At 38.8% G+C, this 17491-nt stretch overlaps 1 protein-coding gene and 1 pseudogene across 4 annotated transcripts in view; one reads left to right on the top strand and one right to left on the bottom strand.

Annotated features, from left to right (window-relative positions):
- Positions 1-17491, top strand: part of NLRP3 (NLR family pyrin domain containing 3) — an 83804-nt gene that overhangs the window by 27654 nt on the left and 38659 nt on the right. The window contains exon 9 of one of the 4 annotated variants that reach the window (XM_047776384.1): positions 317-1211. The exons of the other annotated variants lie outside the window; for them this stretch is intronic. Within the exon in view, the coding sequence (XP_047632340.1) occupies positions 317-326 (10 nt within the window). The 3' untranslated portion in view covers positions 327-1211. Of the gene's footprint in view, positions 1-316; positions 1212-17491 lie in introns of those variants that run through there. 4 annotated transcript variants of the gene reach the window in all.
- Positions 2776-17491, bottom strand: part of LOC125123881 (heterogeneous nuclear ribonucleoprotein A3-like) — a 34298-nt pseudogene continuing 19582 nt past the window's right edge.

Raw genomic sequence — 17491 nt, 5'->3', positions numbered from 1 at the left:
ATAAAGTTGAGGGTAGAGAATGGAAGAGACAATGTCCAAAGTAGTTTGGAGTGCTAGATATTACCTACTGCTAGTAAGATATTTATGTTTGTAGAACAGGAGATTCTCAGAGCTGAAAGTAACCTTAGGAATTGTGCAGCCCAGTTCACTATTAAGTGAAACACTTGCTTCTAAGACATTCACATGGATAGTCAGTCGCTTGTTTTATGTGTGAAAACTTCTAAGCAGTGCGGTCATTACCACACCTCCTGCAGTTCTTATTTCTATGCAGCATCTTCTTTAATTTTTGTGCATTTGTCTGTGTTCTGCTCCCCAGATTCTGCTGAAGGATGCTAATCTCAATTCCTCAAAGACAACATTTATACTCTAGGTCTTCTCATCTTTTGCCTGGATGTCTCTAAATCCTTAACTAGGACATGGCTTAGTACCTTCACCTCTTTGGATATGCTGCCCTAGGTAAAGGTTGGTCTGTTAATGTTCCTATTGGAAGGGCAGTGCCCAGACCTGAACCTGATACCGCTCACAACATGGGATGGAATTTTACCTCCTGTATGAGGGCACTATGCTGTCACTGGTTAGGTCTGGGATTTTCCTTATACTTTTGGCAATCACATCAGATCATGAGTTCAATTGGAAGTCTGCAGTTAATAATAGTATACAATTCTGGGGGTGTTTTCTAACACCAATAATCAATTCTCTGCAGACGCCAACCGGGTGTCTTACAAGTCAATTCAGTTTCGACACTAACCACCCAGAGTTATTATAGACCTCAAGTTAAGGGCTCAGTCCTACAAGACTGCCTTCTCCCAGCCCCACACCAATGTCAGATATCAATTGCAAGTAGTGGGTCCCTAGATTACGCATACTGCTTTCTGACTTGGCTACAAATTGGGGATTCCCATGATGCCCTACTCAGGTTTGAAAATTTGCTAGAATGACTCAGAAATCAAGGAAATAATTTACTTACATCTACATTTATTATAAAGGATATTATAAGGAGCACAAATAAACAACCTGATGAAGAGACAAATAGGGTAATGTTCAGAAGTGTTTGGAGTCCAGGAGCTTCTAGCCCCATGGAATTGGGGTGTTCCACCCTCCTGGCATGTGGATGCATTTACCAACACAGGTCTCCAAATCTCATTGTTCAAGAGATTTTTTTTCTTTTACATTTTAAAAATTGTGCTTGATTCACAATGTTGTGCCAATTTCTTCTATAGAGCAAAGTGAACTGGCCATATGTGTGTGTGTATATATACATATACATACACATATACATACATATGTACATATATTTTTTTCTCATAGTATCTTAAATCATGTTATATCTCAAGAGATTGAGTATAATGCCTTGTTCTATACAGTGGGATCTTATTGCTTATCCATTCTTTTTTTTTTTTTTTTTAGGGCCATACCTGTGGCATATGCAAGTTCCCAGGCTAGGGGTTAAATCAGAGCTGCAGCTGCTGGCCTACACCACAGCCACAGCAATGCGGGATCTGAGCTTCATCTGTGACCTATACCACAGCTCACCATAACACCGGATCCTTAACCCACTGAGCAAGGCCAGGGATCAAACCTGAGTCCTCATGGATACTAGTTGGGTTTGTTACTGCTGAGCCACGACAGAACTCCTGCCTATTCATTCTAAATGTAATAGTTTTCATCTACTGACCCCAAATTCCCAGTCCATCCTACTCCCTTCCCCTTCCCCCTTTGCAACCGCAAGTCTGTTCTCTACATCTGTGAATCTGTTTCTGTTTTGTCAATAGGTTCATTTGTACCAATCACATATAAGTGTGATTGTGGCTATGACAGCCTATGGTATTTGTCTTTCTTTTTATAACTTCCTTCACTTACTACGAGAATCTCTAGTTGCATCCACATTGCTGCAAATGGCATTATTTCATTCTCAAGAGATTTTTTATAGAGCTTTATCTCCAGACTTCCACCCCTCTCTTTTTTGGAGGTTAGTGGGTGGGCTGAAATTTCCAGCTTTCTAATCACTGGGTCTTTCTGATGATCAACTCCATCCTGAGCCTACCTAGGGGCCCTGCCTTAAGTCATCTCATTAGCATAAGATCAGATGTGATCAAAAGGGGCTCCTTTTCAATGTGGACCTGCTGTATAGCACAGGGAACTCTACCCAAAATTCTGTGATAACCTATATGGCAAATGCATCTAAAAAAGAATGGATATGTGAATGTGTATAACTGAATCACTTTGTTATATAGTAGGACTTATCACAACTTTGTAAATCAACTGTACTTCAGTAAAGCTTTCAAGGGAAAAAAATGGGGCTCCTTTGAATAGCAAAAGACACTCCTATCACTCAGGAAACTCCAAGGGTTTTAAGACCTTGAGCCAGGAATGGGGGACAAAGACCAAATATATTTATTATACCACAAAAATACCTACTGATACTTGCACTTAACTATGTGTCATTGCTCTTGCATGTACTTTGCATGGGTTTTCTCAGTTGGCCTCATAAAAACTATGCCAAGTAGGTATTAGTGCCTCCAATTTATTTTTTATTATTTTTTTTAAAAAAAACTCAGGAATGTACATCTAATTGATACTACATTGCATTAATCAATAGCTACACTTTTTGCAAACTGTGGCTATGACAGTCCTGAACAAGAAGGGTTTCCTGTTTAAGCTGCAGTAACTTTTCTGTCTATGTTGTGAGCCACATGGGAAGTCCAGCAGTAAATTTTCTGACTATGGATCATTGTTCCTCTTTTTACAGTTCCTCTAATGCATTTGGGATGACTGTCTCAAAGTAACCTGCAACTTTCCTGACAACTCCTTGCTCTCTCTCCTGCTAAGAACTGTAGCCCTTTTCTGCTGAGTTTTTAGAACCTTCTGCTACCATATCCACCACTTCCACCACCAGATCCATAACCACCACCATAGGGACTGCCTGAGCTTCTTCCACCAAAACTTCCCCCCTTCACGGGTCCATAATTTGTTGTTGTCCACTATAATTTCCAAAATCATTATAGTTCCCACCACCATCATAGTTACCACCTCCAAAATTTCCTCCTTCATTGTAACAATCATATCCCCCCCACCATATCCACCATCTTGGTTTCCATATCCTGGTCCACCACCACCATAGCCTCCTCTACTACTGTAACCAGGACAACCACCATAGTTGCCACCATCACCTCTAAATCCATTATATCCACCATCACCTCCTCCATAACTACCCCTGCTGCCACCACCTCCACCACGATAACTTCCTCTTCCACCAAAGTTTCCACCACAGCCAAAGTTGCCTCTGCCATCTCCATGACCCATAAAGTTGCCAGATCCCTCTCCATGAGCTCTCTGTGATCTGGTAAATTGCATTTCTTGTTTAGAAAGGGGATTTTTCACTTCACAATTATGCCCATTTATAGTGTGGTATTTCTGAACAACAGTTTTAACAACTGTATCATGATCATCACAAGTTACAAAAGCAAATCCTCTCTTTTTCCTACTCTGCCTGTCTTCCATAACTTCTATGGTTTCAATTTTGCCCTACTTTTCAAAGTAGTCTTTCAAATTGTATTCTTCTGTATCTTCTTTAATACCACCAACAAAAATTTTCTTCACTGTTAGATGGGCACCAGGCTTTACAGAATCCTCTCTAGAAACAGCTCTCTTTGGTTCCACTACATGCACATCAACCTTATGTGGTCCAGCACACATTGCTGCATCCACCTCTTCAACACAAGAGTAAGTCACAAAACAAAATCCCCTGGAACATTTTGTTTGGGGGTCTCTCATCACCACACAATCTGTAAGTGTTCCCCATTTCTCAAAATGTTCTCTTAAACTATCATCTGTAGTTTCAAAGTTCAGACCACCAATAAAGAGTTTTCTCAATTGCTTTGGTTCCTTTGGATCATGGCCCTCCTACACCCGACCCACCCCACAGCAGTGGCTTGCAATGGCTGGAGTCCAGCTGGGGGTGACCAGGCGGTGGTTTTACCTCCACTTTGAGACTGGACTCACCTCTTCCAGCTCAAGTTCAATATCAATGTCTTCAGTTTAAAGAGGAAAAAATGAGGCTCAAAGAGCTTAGAACCTTTGCTCAAAGATACCCAGGTAGAAGGCAGTGGAACCAATGTAGATACAGCCCAGTGTGACCCACCACCCACTCCCTTAACCCCAGTGCAACACTGCCTCCTGACCAGTTTCTAGTAGGCTCTCTAGAGGGCTTCGGTGTTCTGCTATCTCCAACCTGCATGGGACTTCACATTTAGCTGTTAAATTTCATCCTTTTCTTTTGACTAGGCATTTTTGAATCATGATTCTGTCAATATTACCTAGATATACAGCAAGCAAACTGTAAATATGTTCATTCACATTACTGATATACATTAAATATGAACCATATCCTCACCAAATAGAGCAGGAAGGGTCTTTACGAAGGGAGAATCTGTTAATCCATAATTAAATCTGTAGATGTTCACAAAGTTCTGTTACCTCCTTGGGCCTGTCCCAGCGGTCTATCCACAGATATTGCCACATCTCTTTACTAAAAAAAAGTCTGTATTCAATGCTTTCATTTCCTTCCCTTGTATTATCACTCTACCTCAGCAAGTTGGCTTCTGCTAGTCTTGGTTTATTCAACAGACACAATAGGCCCCTTCGTTTTCCAGGTCCTCTGGGGGCTCAGTCATGGGTGCTAACATTGGTAGTGAGTACAATGAAGACCCTATTTTCACATTCTCATAGGGGGTAATAATAACTAGGCAATAGATAAGCAAAATAATATACATCTATGTAAGTGGTATTATAAAAACTAGAGTGACAGTGAGGGCTGCTTCCTTGCCCAGATGTTCAGAAAATGCTCTAGTGGAAGTGACATGGGGATTAGGTACTAAATGAACTGAGGATGAGAGACGTGAAGGAGATGGGGAAAACACTCCACACAGAAAGCAAACAGAAGTGAAGAGACTCAGAACAGGAACTCTCAGTTGATCCTCAGTGATCCTGGTTCTAACTCTTGAAGATCCTTCCCAGTCCTAATTCTAGTTGACATCTGTTGCCTTTAATTCTATTCATCATCTCTTCCTTGAAACTCTTTTGTTTTTAAGACCTTGCTCAGACTTTCCTGCTAATTTTATAGCTTTTGCTTCTTTGGGTTCTGCATTGACTTATTTTCCTGTGGTCTGCAGATTTCACCACTGATTTTCTCTTTCACTAAATGTTTCTATACTCCCTGGGAACTCTCATGTACAGCTGAGTTTTTAAAACAGCTTGTATACAGATGGCTCTCCAAACAGATCTTAAACCTAGATATTGCTCTTAAGCTCTTTTCTTTCTCAGTGGAGTTATATTTTAGAGCAGGATTAGATTCACAGCAAAATTGAGAGGAAGATACAGAGATTTCCAAAATACCTCCCGCCCCTACATATGCATAACCTCTCCTATTATCAATGTCCCCCACCAGAGGGGTACAGTTGATACAATTGATGACCCTATGTTGACTCATCACTATAACCCAAAGTTCATAGTTTACATTAGGGTTAATTCTTGGTTTTGTACTTTCTATGGGTTTGGATAATTGTGTAATAATATGTATCTACTATTGAAACATAGAGAGTCATTTTACTGCCCTCCAAATCCTCCATGCTTAGTTTATTCATCTGTCCTTCACCCTTAATACCTGGTAACCACTGATCCTTTTTCTGTCTCCATAGTTTTTTTCTTATTCAGAATGTGATACTGCTGTAATCATAAAATATGTATTCTTTATATTTGGTGCACTCCTGTGGCATGTGGAAGTTTCCAGGTCAGGGATGGACATGCACAACAGTAATAACCCATGCCACAGCAATGACGATGCCAGTTTCTTAACCGCTAGGCCATTAGGGAATTGGCTTCTTTTATTTAGAAATATGTATTTAAGTTTTCTCCATTTCTTTTCTTTTTTTTTGTCTTTTTGCCATTTCTTGGGTCGCTTCAGCGGCATATGGATGTTCCCAGGCTAGGGGTCGAATCGGAGCTGTAGCTGCCAGCCTACGCCAGAGCCACAGCAATGCAGGATCCGAGCTGCGTCTGCGACCTACACCACAGCTCACGGCAACGCTGAATCGTTAACCCACTGAGCAAGGGCAGGGATCGAACCCACAACCTCATGGTTCCTAGTCAGATTCGTTAACCACTGCTCCACGATGGGAACTTCTTCTCCATTTCTTTATAGCACTGGCTAGTATTCTACTGTCTGGATGCCAAACAGTTTATTTATCCACTCAGTTTATTTATCTTGGTTGCTTCCATTTTTTAAAATGATATTAAATTTATTTCACTTTTTTTTTGCCTTTTCTAGGGCCACACCCGTGGCATATGGAGGTTCCCAGGCTAGGGGTCCAATTGGAGCTGTAGCCGCTGGCACACACCACAGCCACAGCAACGCGGGATCCGAGCCGCATCTGTGACCCACACCACAGCTCATGTCAACGCTGGATTCTTAACCCACTGAGCAAGGCCAGGGGTTGAACTTGCAACCCCATGGATCCTAGTCGGATTCATTAACCACTGAGCCATGATGGGAACTCCAAGTTTATTTCACTTTAAAAAGTTTTATTGAAGTATAGCTGAGTTACAATGTGGATAATTTCTGTTGTACAACAAAGTGACTCCTTTATACATGTACACATATCCATTCTCTTTCACAATTTTTTCCCACATAGATTATCACAGAATATTGGGTAGAGTTCTCTATACTATACAGCAGGTCCCCATTGGCCAATCATTCCATAATACCTCAGTGTGCATATGTCAATCTCAAAAACCCAGTCCATCCTTCCCTCTCCACCTGTCCACGTTAGTTACCATGTTTGTTTTCAAAGTCTGTAGGTCTGTTTCTGTTCTGCAAATAAGTTCATTTGTATAATTAATTTTTTGTTTTATTTTATCTTTTAAAAATATTATTAGAATTTTTATTAAAGTTAATTTGCAGTATTCTGTCAATTTCTGCTCTACAGCAAAGTGACCCTGTTACACATATACCTACTTTCTTTTTCTCACCTTATTCTCCATTATGTTCCATCAAGTGACTGGATAGGATTCTCTGTGCTTCACAGCAGGATCTCATTGTCTTTCCACTGCAAATGCAATCTATGCTAAATTTCCAGTCTATCCCACTCTCTCCCCCTCATCCATGGCAATCACATCTGTTCTCCATGTCCATGAATTGCTTCTTTTCTGTAGATAAGTTCATTTGTGCTACATATTAGATTCCAGATATGTGATAACATATGGAATTTGTCCTTCTCTTGCTGACTGACTTCACTTAACATGAGAATCTTAAGTTCCCCTACATGTTGCTGCAAAAGGCATTATTTTGTTCTTTTTTATGGCTGAATAGTATTTCATTGTGTACATGTACCACATAGTCTTAATCCATTCATCCGTTGTTGGACATTTAGGTTTTTTCCATGTCTTGGCTATTGTGAATAGTGCTACAATGAACATAGGGGTGTGTGAATCTTTATCAATAAAAGTTTTGTATGGATATATGTCCAAGGGTGGGATTGTTGGATCAGGTGGTAGTTTCTATATTTAATTTTCTGAGGTCCCTTCATATTGTTTTCCATAGTAATTGTACCAATTTACATTTCCAGCAACAGTGTAGGAGGGTTCTCTTTTCTTCACACCCTCTCCAGCATTTGTTATTTGTAGACTTATTAATAATAGACATTCTGACAAGTGTGAGGTGGTACCACATTGTTATTTTGATTTGCATTTATCTAATACTTAGCAATTTTGGAGCATTTTTTTTTCATGTGCCTGTTGGCCATCTGTATGTCTTCTTTGGAGAAATGTCTATTCAGATCTTCTGCCAATTTTGCCATTGGGTTGTTTGTTTTTTGCTCTTGAGTTGTATGAGTTGTTTGTATATTTTGGAGGTTAAGCTCTTATCAGTTGCATTGTTTGCAACTATTTTCTCCCATTCTGTAGGTTTTTTTTTATGGTTTCCTTTGCTGTGCAAATCTTTTGAGTTCAATTAGGTCCCATTGGCTTATTTTTTTTTACTTCTGTTGCCTTGGGAGACTGACCTAAGAAAACATTTGTATAGTTGCTGTCAAAGAGTGTTTTGCCTATGTTCTTTTCAATGAGTTCGATGGTGTCTTGTCTTATGTTTAAGTCTTTAAACCGTTTTGAGTTTATTTTTGTGTATAGTGTGAGGGTGTGTTCTAGTTTCATAGATTTACATGCAGCTGTCCAGTTTTCCCAGCACCACTTCCTGAAAAGACTGTCTTTTCCCCATTTTATGTTCTTGCCTCCTTTGTTGAAGATTAATTGACCATAGGTGTCTGGGTTTATTTTTGTGTTCTCTATTTTGTTCCATTGGCCTGTTTGTCTGTTTTTGTACCCGTCCCACACTGTCTTGATTATTGCAGCTTTATAATATTGCCTGAAGTCAGGGAGAGTTAGGCCTCCTGCTTGGGTTTTTTTCCCCCTCAGGATTGCTTTGGCAATTCTGGGTCTTTTATGGTTCCATATAAATTTTTGGATTGCTTTCTCTAGTTTTGTGAAAAATGTCCAGGGTAATTTCACTGGGAATTGCATTAAATCTGTAGATTGCTTTGGATGGTATGGCCATTTTAATGATATTAATTCTTTCAATCCAGGAGCATGGCATATTTTTCCAATTCTTTTAATCCTCTTTAATTTCTTTGATTAATATTTTACAGTTCTTAGCATATGTCTTTCACCTCCTTGGTCAGGTTTATTCCTAGATATTTAATTTTAAAAGTCATTGTATTTTTATATTCCTTTTCTAATATTTCATTTTTAGTATACAGAATAGCAGCTGATTTCTGAATATTAATCTTGTATCCTGCTACTGTGCTGGATGTGTTGATCACTTCAAGTAGTTTTTGTATGGAGTCCTTAGGGTTTTCTATATATGGTATCATGTCATTTGCATAGAGTGACAATTTTACCTCTTGTCTTTTAATTTGGATACCCTTTGTTTATTTTGTTTGTCTGATTGTTGTGGCTATGACTTCCAATACTACATTAAATAAAAGTGGTGAGAGTGGGCATCCTTGTTTTGTTCCAGATTTTAGTGAGAAGCTTTTCAGTTTTCCTCCATTGAGTGTGATATTGGGTGTGTGTTTGTCCTAAACGGCCTTTATTTTTTAAGGTATGGTCCCTCTATACTGACTTTGGTAAGAGTTTTTGTCATGAGTCGATTTCGAATTTTGTCGAATGCTTTTTCTGTGTCTATTGAGATGATCATGTGTTTTTTGACTTTTGTTAATGTGGAGTATGACATTGATTGATTTTCATATGTTGAACTCTCCTTGTGAACTTGGTTTGAATCCCAATTGGTGTATGATCATTTTTATATGTTGGTGTATTTGGCTGGTGAAGATTTTTGTTGTTGTTGTTGCTTTTTAGGGCCTCTCATGCAGTATATGGAAGTTCCCAGGCCAGGATTGGAATGGAGCTACAGAAGCTGGCCTATACCACAGCCACAGCAATGCAGCATCCGTGCCACAACTGCAACCTACACCACAACTTACGGCAACACCAGATCCCTGACCCACAGAGCGAGGCCAGGGATCAAACCTGCATCCTCATGTCTATTAGTCAGATTTGTCTCTGTTGTTCCACAATGGGAACTCTGGTTGGCTAAAATTTTGTTGAAAATTTTTGTGTCTATATTCACCAAAGATATTGGCCTATAATTTTCCTTTATGGTGGTATCTTTGTCTGGTTTTAGTACTTGGGTGATGGTGGCTTCATAGAATGTTTTTTGGATCATTCCTTCTTCTTCAACCTTTTGAAACAGTTTGAAAGTGTGGGTATAATTCTTCTTTGTATGTTTGGTAGAATTTTCCAGAGCAGCCATCTGGTCCTGGACTTTTGTTTGTAGGGAGTGTTTTTATTACATATTCAATTTCATTTCTAGTGATCAGTCTGTTCAATTGATCGATTTCTTCTTGATTCAGTTTTGGCAGGCTGTATGTCTCTAGAAAGTTTCCCATTTCTTCTAGTTTGTCAAATTTCTTGGCATATAATTGTTCATAGTATTCTTTTATGGTTTTTTTATTTCTGCAGTATCCATTGAGATTTGTCCTTTTTCATTGCTTATTTTGTTTATTTGACTTCTTTCTCTCCTCTTCTTGGTGAGTCTGGCGGGAGGTTTGTCAATTTTGTTCAATCTTTCAGAGAACCAGCTCTTAATTTTGTTGGTTTTTTCTATTGTTTTCTGAATATCTATTTCATTGATTTTCCCTTTGATCTTTATGTTTACCTTCCTTATGCTGACTTTCTTTTTCTAATTCTTTTAGGTGGTATGTTCAGTTGTTGATTTGAGATTTTTTTTCTTTTCTGAGGAAGGCCTGTATCACTATAAACTTCCAAGAACTGCTTTTTGGCATCCTGTAACTTTTGACTGGTTGTGTTTTCATTATCATTTGTTTTGATGTATTTTTTAATTTCCCTTTTGATTTCCTCATTGATCCATTTTTTAAAATAGCATGTTGTTTTATATCCAGGCAGTAAGTTTTTTCTCATTTCTTTTCCTGTGGTTGATTTCTAGTTTCATGCCATTGTGATCACAGAAGATGCTTGAAATAATTTCTATACCGTTAAATTTGTCAAAGTTAGTTTTGTGCTCCAGTATGTGGTCAGTCCTTCAGAATGTTCCATGTGCAGTTGAAAAGAATGATACTCTGATTTTTTTGGATGTACTATCCTGAAAATATCAAGTCTAGGTTTTTATTATGTCATTTAGGATTTCTGCCTATTGATTTTCCTGTCTAGAGGATCTGGCCATTGATTTGAGTTTGGTGTTAAATTCTCCTATTATAATTTTATTAACCTCAATTTCTTTTTTATATATGTTGGTATTTGTTGTATGTATTTGGGTGCACCTCTGTTAGGGGCATATGTATTGACAAATGTAATATCAACTTCTTGAATTGATCCATTTATCTTTAAATAGTGTTCTTCCTTGTCTTTCTTTATGGCCTTAATTTTAAAGTCTATTTTGTCTGATATGAGTATTCCAACTCCTGATTTCCTGTCTTTTCAATTTTCATAAAATATCTTTTTCCATCCCCTCAGTTTCAATCTGTGTGTGCTGTTTGCCCTAAGGTGGGTCTCCTGTAAACAGCATATTGTAGGGTCTTGTATTTTTTTATCCTGTCTGCTGTCCTATGTCTTTTGATTGGAGCATTTAGTGCATTGATATTTAATGTAATTATGGATAAATATGTATTTATTGACATTTTAAACCTTGTTTTCCAGTTGATTCTGTTTCTTCTTTGTTACTTTCATTGTTTACTTGGATGAATTCCTTTATTTTATGCTTGTGTCCTTTTCTTTTAGTTTTTGTGAATGTATTGTTTGGTTTTGATTAGTGGTTGCCCTATTTTCAATTATGTTAGCCCCTTCCTAAATCAGCTTGATGGTCATACAGACTTAAACACATTCTAAAAAAAATGTCAAAATTTTCTTACTCTCATTCCCCATATTTTATGATTTTGATGTCCTGTTTTCCCTTTTGTTGTTCCTTGTCTTTATTGTTGCTTTTACAGTAGGTTTTTTTTTTACCCTTTAGATCAATATACTTGCTTATTTAAGTGATTACTTTCCAATTGTGATTTCCTCCATCCCATTTTTCTTACTTTTTTCCTATTTAGAGACCTTTCAGTATTTCTTTAGAATGGATTTAGTATTGCTGTATTATTTTTGTTTTTGTTTGTTGGAGAAATACCTTATTTCTTTTTCTATTTTAATTGATATTTTTGCTGGGTACAGTATTATAGGCTGTGATTTTTTCCCTTTTAGGACTTGGAATATATTTTGCCACTCTCTTCTGACATTAGTGTTTCTGTAGAGAAATCAGCTGATAGCCTCATGGGTGTCCCCTTGTAATTAACTCTTTGGTTTTTTCTTGCTGCCTTTAGAATCCTGTCTTTAACTTTTGCCATTTTTATTACATTATGTCTTGGTGTGTGCCTGCTTGACTTCAAGTTGTTTGGGGGCCCTCTGTACTTGAAAACTGTTTCCTCTGGATTTGGACATTTTTCAACCATAATTTCTTCATAAACACAGACACACACACATATATGTTTTAGGGCTGCATCCATGCCACATGGAAGTTCCCAGGCCAGGGGTCAAATCAGAGCTGTAGCCACTGGCCCAAGCCACAGCCACAGGAATGCAAGACCCGAGCCACTTCTCTAACCTACACCACACCTCATGGCAACTCCAGATCCTTCACCCACTGAGCGAGGCCTGGGATTGAAAAAACATCCTCATGGATATTCATCAGGTTCTTTACCACTGAACCATGTTGGGAACTCTCTTAAATATATTTTCAATCCCCTTTTCTTTTTCTTCTTCCCCTTATGGAATCTCTATTATGCATATAATGGCTTGTTTTATGTTATTCCGTAGATCACTTATATTGCTTTCATGTTTTTTCATTTGGTTTTCTGTTATTGTCCTGATTTGGTGATTTCCATCATTCTATCTCCCAAGTCACTTATTTGTTCCTCTGAATTATTCATTCTGCTCTATGTGCCTTCAACTGAGCTTGCATTTCTGAAAATAAATTTTCTAATTTTTCTTGGCTCTCACTTATATTTTGTATTTCCTTTCTAAAGTAATCTACATTACTGTTCATATCTTAATTCCTTCATATTTGCTCTTAATTCCTTCAGTATTTTCACTCTCTCCTTTTTCAACTGGGTGTCTATTAGACTGCAGATGTCTGTTTCATTATTTGCTCCTTCAGGGGAAATCTGTTCTTTTAAATGGGAATCGTTCTTGAGCTTCTTCATTTTGCACATATTTTTCTTATTTTGTGAGTTCAAGGAAACAAAGTACTGTTGTCTTGGAGGGCAATTTATATGCAAGAGCACCCCTGGGTATTTTGTGAGGGCTTACTCTTTATTTTTGGTGTGAGGGATGCTTTTGGTTTGGATGCTTGCTGTCTCTTCCTTCAGCATGTGCATGTTTTTACCCTCATGCTGGTGTGTGGCCTGTGCATCCTTCCAGGGAGATGGAGGCAATGGGCAGGGCTAGTAGAGCCTGTTGCTGGGCCCTTGGCAGTAGGAAGGAAATGCAGGAATGTGGCACAGGCTGCTCCTTGGAAGTGGCAGTGACTCTAAGGTAGATGTAGGTGGCACCGAGAGTGTTTGGCAGTGGCACCAGCAGTGTGTGTGTGTTCCCCGGGGAGTAAGAACAATAATAGGTTGTGCTCAGTTGCAGTGCCCTTCTCTGTGCCAATCCCTGAGTTGACAAGGGCCATTGAAGGTGTCTTTTCTAGGACCCCTAGTAGTCATGGGCCATTCCCACCTCTGGATTCTAAGATGGCTGTGGTTGTTAGCCCCACCACCTGTATCCTATGCAAGAGTCTTCCCTGCCGCCCTTAGCCCTCCTAAGAGGTGCCCTACTGCCTTTAGCCTGCATAAGAAGTGCCCTGCCACTAAGAGTCTGTGTGTGCACAGAGGAAGATATTCCTATGGTGGTCTACACCTCCTCATCTTGCCTTCCCCAACAATGACTCCTTCTTTTCCGGTGGGCACAGGCCTTCACCTGCATTCCCTCAGCTCCGGTGCTCCATCTCCCAGCCTGTGGCACACTGATCAAAAGCCTATCAGGCTGTATCCACACAGGCTACCCTGGTCCTCTCCCTGGAACTGACCTCCAGAGCCTGAGTCTCAGGGCCCAGCCCCCATTTGAATTTCTCAGGTGTGTTATCTGGGGCAGAGGTACTGATGGTTTGTGCAGCTCTCTCTCTGCTTTTCCCACCAAGTCCAGCTTCTGCAGTTTTCTCTTAGGTTTTGTCAGCTGATTTCTGCATCAGTTAGGTGGCTTTCTAGGGTGTGCATTCCTTTCCTCTTTCACAGCTCCCTCTTAGGAATGCTGTTGCTTTCCTGATTCCCTTTTTCTCTCTTCTCTCTCTCTCTCTTTTTTAACCACTTTTGTTCTACCTAGTTATGTGCAGGGATTCTTGCCATTTTTTGAGGTTTAAGGTCATCTGCCAGAGTTCAGTAGGTGTTCTGTATGAATCATTGTACATTTTTTTAAATGTGTTTGTGGGAGAAGGTGAGTGTCATGTCTTTCTCCTTTGCCATCCTCTATCCTTTTTTTAGATTCCACATATAAGTGATATCATATGATGTTTGTTTTTCACTGTTTGACCAACATCAGATAATATGATAATCTCTAGGTCCATCCATGTTGCTGCAAATAATATTACTTTATCTTCTATGACTGAATAATATTTCTTCCAAGTTTTGATAATTATGAATAAATCATCCATAAACATCTGTGTGTAGGCTTTTGTGTGGACACAAATTTTCAGCTCTTTTGGGTAAATACCAAGATGTGATATTGTTGGAGTATATGTTAGCAGAATGTTTAGTTTTATAAGAAACTGCAAAGCTGTCTTCCAAAGTGGCTATGCCAGTATGCATTCTCATCACTAATGACTAAGAGTTCCTGTTGTTCCATACCCTTGCCAGAACTTGGTGTTTTCACTGTACCAGAGTTTGATCACTCTGATACATGTGTGGTGGAGCTCATTGTTGTTTTTTTTCCCCAAGTCTCCAGTATGTGGAAATTCGTGGGGGGCAGGGATGGAACTTGTGCCATAGTAGTGACTCCAGCCACTGCAGTGGCAATGCAGTATCCTTAAACCACTGTGCTGCAAGGGAACTCCTCATTATTGTTTTAATTTGCATTTCACTGATAGCATATGAGCAGAGCATCTTTTCTTAAGTTTATTTACCGTCTGTATATCTTTGGTAAATTGTTAATGTATTTTGCCCATTTTTTAACTGGATGGTTTGCTTTCTTTTTCTGGTGGTGCCATTCAGTGGCTTGATGTAGGATCTCAGTTCCCAGACCAAGGATTGAACTCAGGTTGCAGTGGTGAAGGTGCTGAGTCCTAACCACTAGGCTACCAAGGAACTCCCAGGGTTACTTGTTTTCATACTGTTGGCTTTTAAGGGTTTTGGATGACAGTCCTTTATCAGATATGTCTTTTGCAATATTTTCTACCAGTAGGACTTGTCTTTATTCTCTTGACAGTGTCTTTCCCAGAGAAGAATATTTTAATTTTATTGTTTTTTTGTTTTGTTTTGTGTTGTCGTCATCTGCAGCATGTGGAAATTCCTGGGCCAGGGATCGAACCCATGCCACAGCAATGATCTAAGCCACTTCAGTGACAATGCCAGATATTAAGCCCATTGAGCCATACAGGAACTCCAGAAAATTTTAATTTTAATAAAGTCCAACTTATCAATTTTTTCTTTCCTAGATCATGAATTTAGTGCTATATCTAAAAAGTCATTGCCAAATCCAAAGTCCTCTATTTTTTCTTCTATGTTATCTTTTTAGGAGTTTTATATTTTTGCATTTTACATTGATGTCTGTTTGGGGTTCATTTTTTGAATTATTTTTTGTGAAGGGAATAAGATAACTGGATTCATTTTTTTTTTGTATGTGGGTGTCTAGTCATTATGTCAATATCCACACAAAAAACTTGCTGGGAGCTGGGGATTTTATTGGGACTGCATTGAATCTGACATCTTGACAGCATCAGTTCTTTCTATCCACAAACAGGAAATACCTGTCCATGTATGTAGTTTTCTGATTTCTTTGATCAAACTTCTATAATTTTCATTATGTAGATCTTATGCATATTTTGTTAGGTTTATATATATATATTTCATTTTTCAGGTACAATATAAATAATGTATTATTTCAAATTTTACTTGTTCATTGCTAGTACATAGGAAAGTGATGGATTTTTTTTTGCATATTCACATTGTATCCTGCACTCTGCTGTAATTGCTTTTTCACTCTAGGAGTTTTTAGTCAGTTCTTTCAGATTTTCTAATAGAAAATCATGTCATCTGTCAACACAACTTAATTTTTTTTCTTTCCAATCTTTATACCTTTTATTATTTTTTCTTTTGTCATCTTACTTCATTGGCTAGGACTTCCACTATGAAGAAATGGATTGGTGATGTTACCAGAATTCTTGGCATCCTTAATCAATAGAAATCGATAAGAAGCTAGATGAGAAATTCAGACAAAGCTTTACTGCGGCTCCTGCTGCAGCAGGAGTGAGCAAAAACAAGGAATAGTTTCCCTTGCTTGCTCCCTGATGGGGGATGAGCTGGTTTCTTATATGAGATGAGGAAATGGGTGTATTATGTGGTCTCCCCACCCACTTGGTGGTTCCGTGTTCAGGGTTCATGCGCAGTGCCCTGATTTTGGTCCAGATACCTAAGAAGTGGCAGTTGGGTTTTGATCTTTTTGTATTTTTTATTTTATTTTATTTTATTTTCCCACTGTACAGCAAGGGGATCAAGTTATCCTACATGTATACATTACATTTTTTTCCCCCACCCTTTGTTCTGTTGCAACATGAGTATCTAGACAAAGTTCTCGATGCTACTCAGCAGGATCTCCTTGCAAATCTATTCTAAGTTGTGTCTGATAACCCCAAGCTCCTGATCCCTCCCACTCCCTCCCTCTCCCATCAGGCAGCCACAGGTCTTTTCTCCAAGTCCATGATTTTCTTTTCTGAGGAGATGTTCATTTGTGCTGGATATTAGATTCCAGTTATAAGTGATATCATATGGTATTTGTCTTTGTCTTTCTGGCTCATTTCACTCAGTATGAGATTCTCTAGTTCCATCCATGTTGCTGCAAATGGCAGTATGTCATTCTTTTTGATGGCTGAGTAGTATCCCATTGTGTATATATACCACTTCTTCCGAATCCAATCATCTGTCCATTTGGGTTGTTTCCATGTCCTGGCTATTGTGAATAGTGCTGCAATGAACATGAGGGTGCATGTGTCTCTTTTAAGGAGCCTTTTGTCCAGATAGATGCCCAAGAGTGGGATTGTGGGGTCATATGGAAGTTCTATGTATAGATGAACAATTTTCTAGAATCTTACAGCCTGCCAAAACTGAATCAAGAAGAAACAGACCAACTGAACAGACCGATCACTAGAAATGAAATTGAAGATGTCATAAAAACACTCCCTACAAATAAAAGTCCAGGACCAGATGGCTTCACAGGAGAATTCTATCAAACATATAAAGAGGAATTTGTGCCCACCCTCCTGAAACTCTTTCAAAAGGTTGAAGAAGAAGGAATACTCCCAAAGACATTCTATGATGCCACCATCACCCTCATTCCAAAACCAGACAGAGATACCACCAAAAAAGAAAACTATCGCCCAATATCACTGATGAATACAGGTGAAAAAATTCTCAACAAAATCTTAGCCAACCGAATCCAACAACATATCAAAAAAATTATATACCATGACCAGGTAGGGTTCATCCCAGGTTCACAAGGATGGTTCGACATACGCAAATCAATCAACATCATACACCACATTAACAAAAAAAAGTCAAAAATCATATGATCATCTCAATAGACACAGAAAAAGCATTTGACAAAGTCCAACATCCATTCATGATCAAGACCCTAGCCA

This window comes from Phacochoerus africanus, chromosome 4, assembly GCF_016906955.1.
Source record: "Phacochoerus africanus isolate WHEZ1 chromosome 4, ROS_Pafr_v1, whole genome shotgun sequence".
Taxonomy (NCBI): domain Eukaryota; kingdom Metazoa; phylum Chordata; class Mammalia; order Artiodactyla; family Suidae; genus Phacochoerus; species Phacochoerus africanus.
This window is presented reverse-complemented; position numbering and strand designations above follow the sequence as displayed.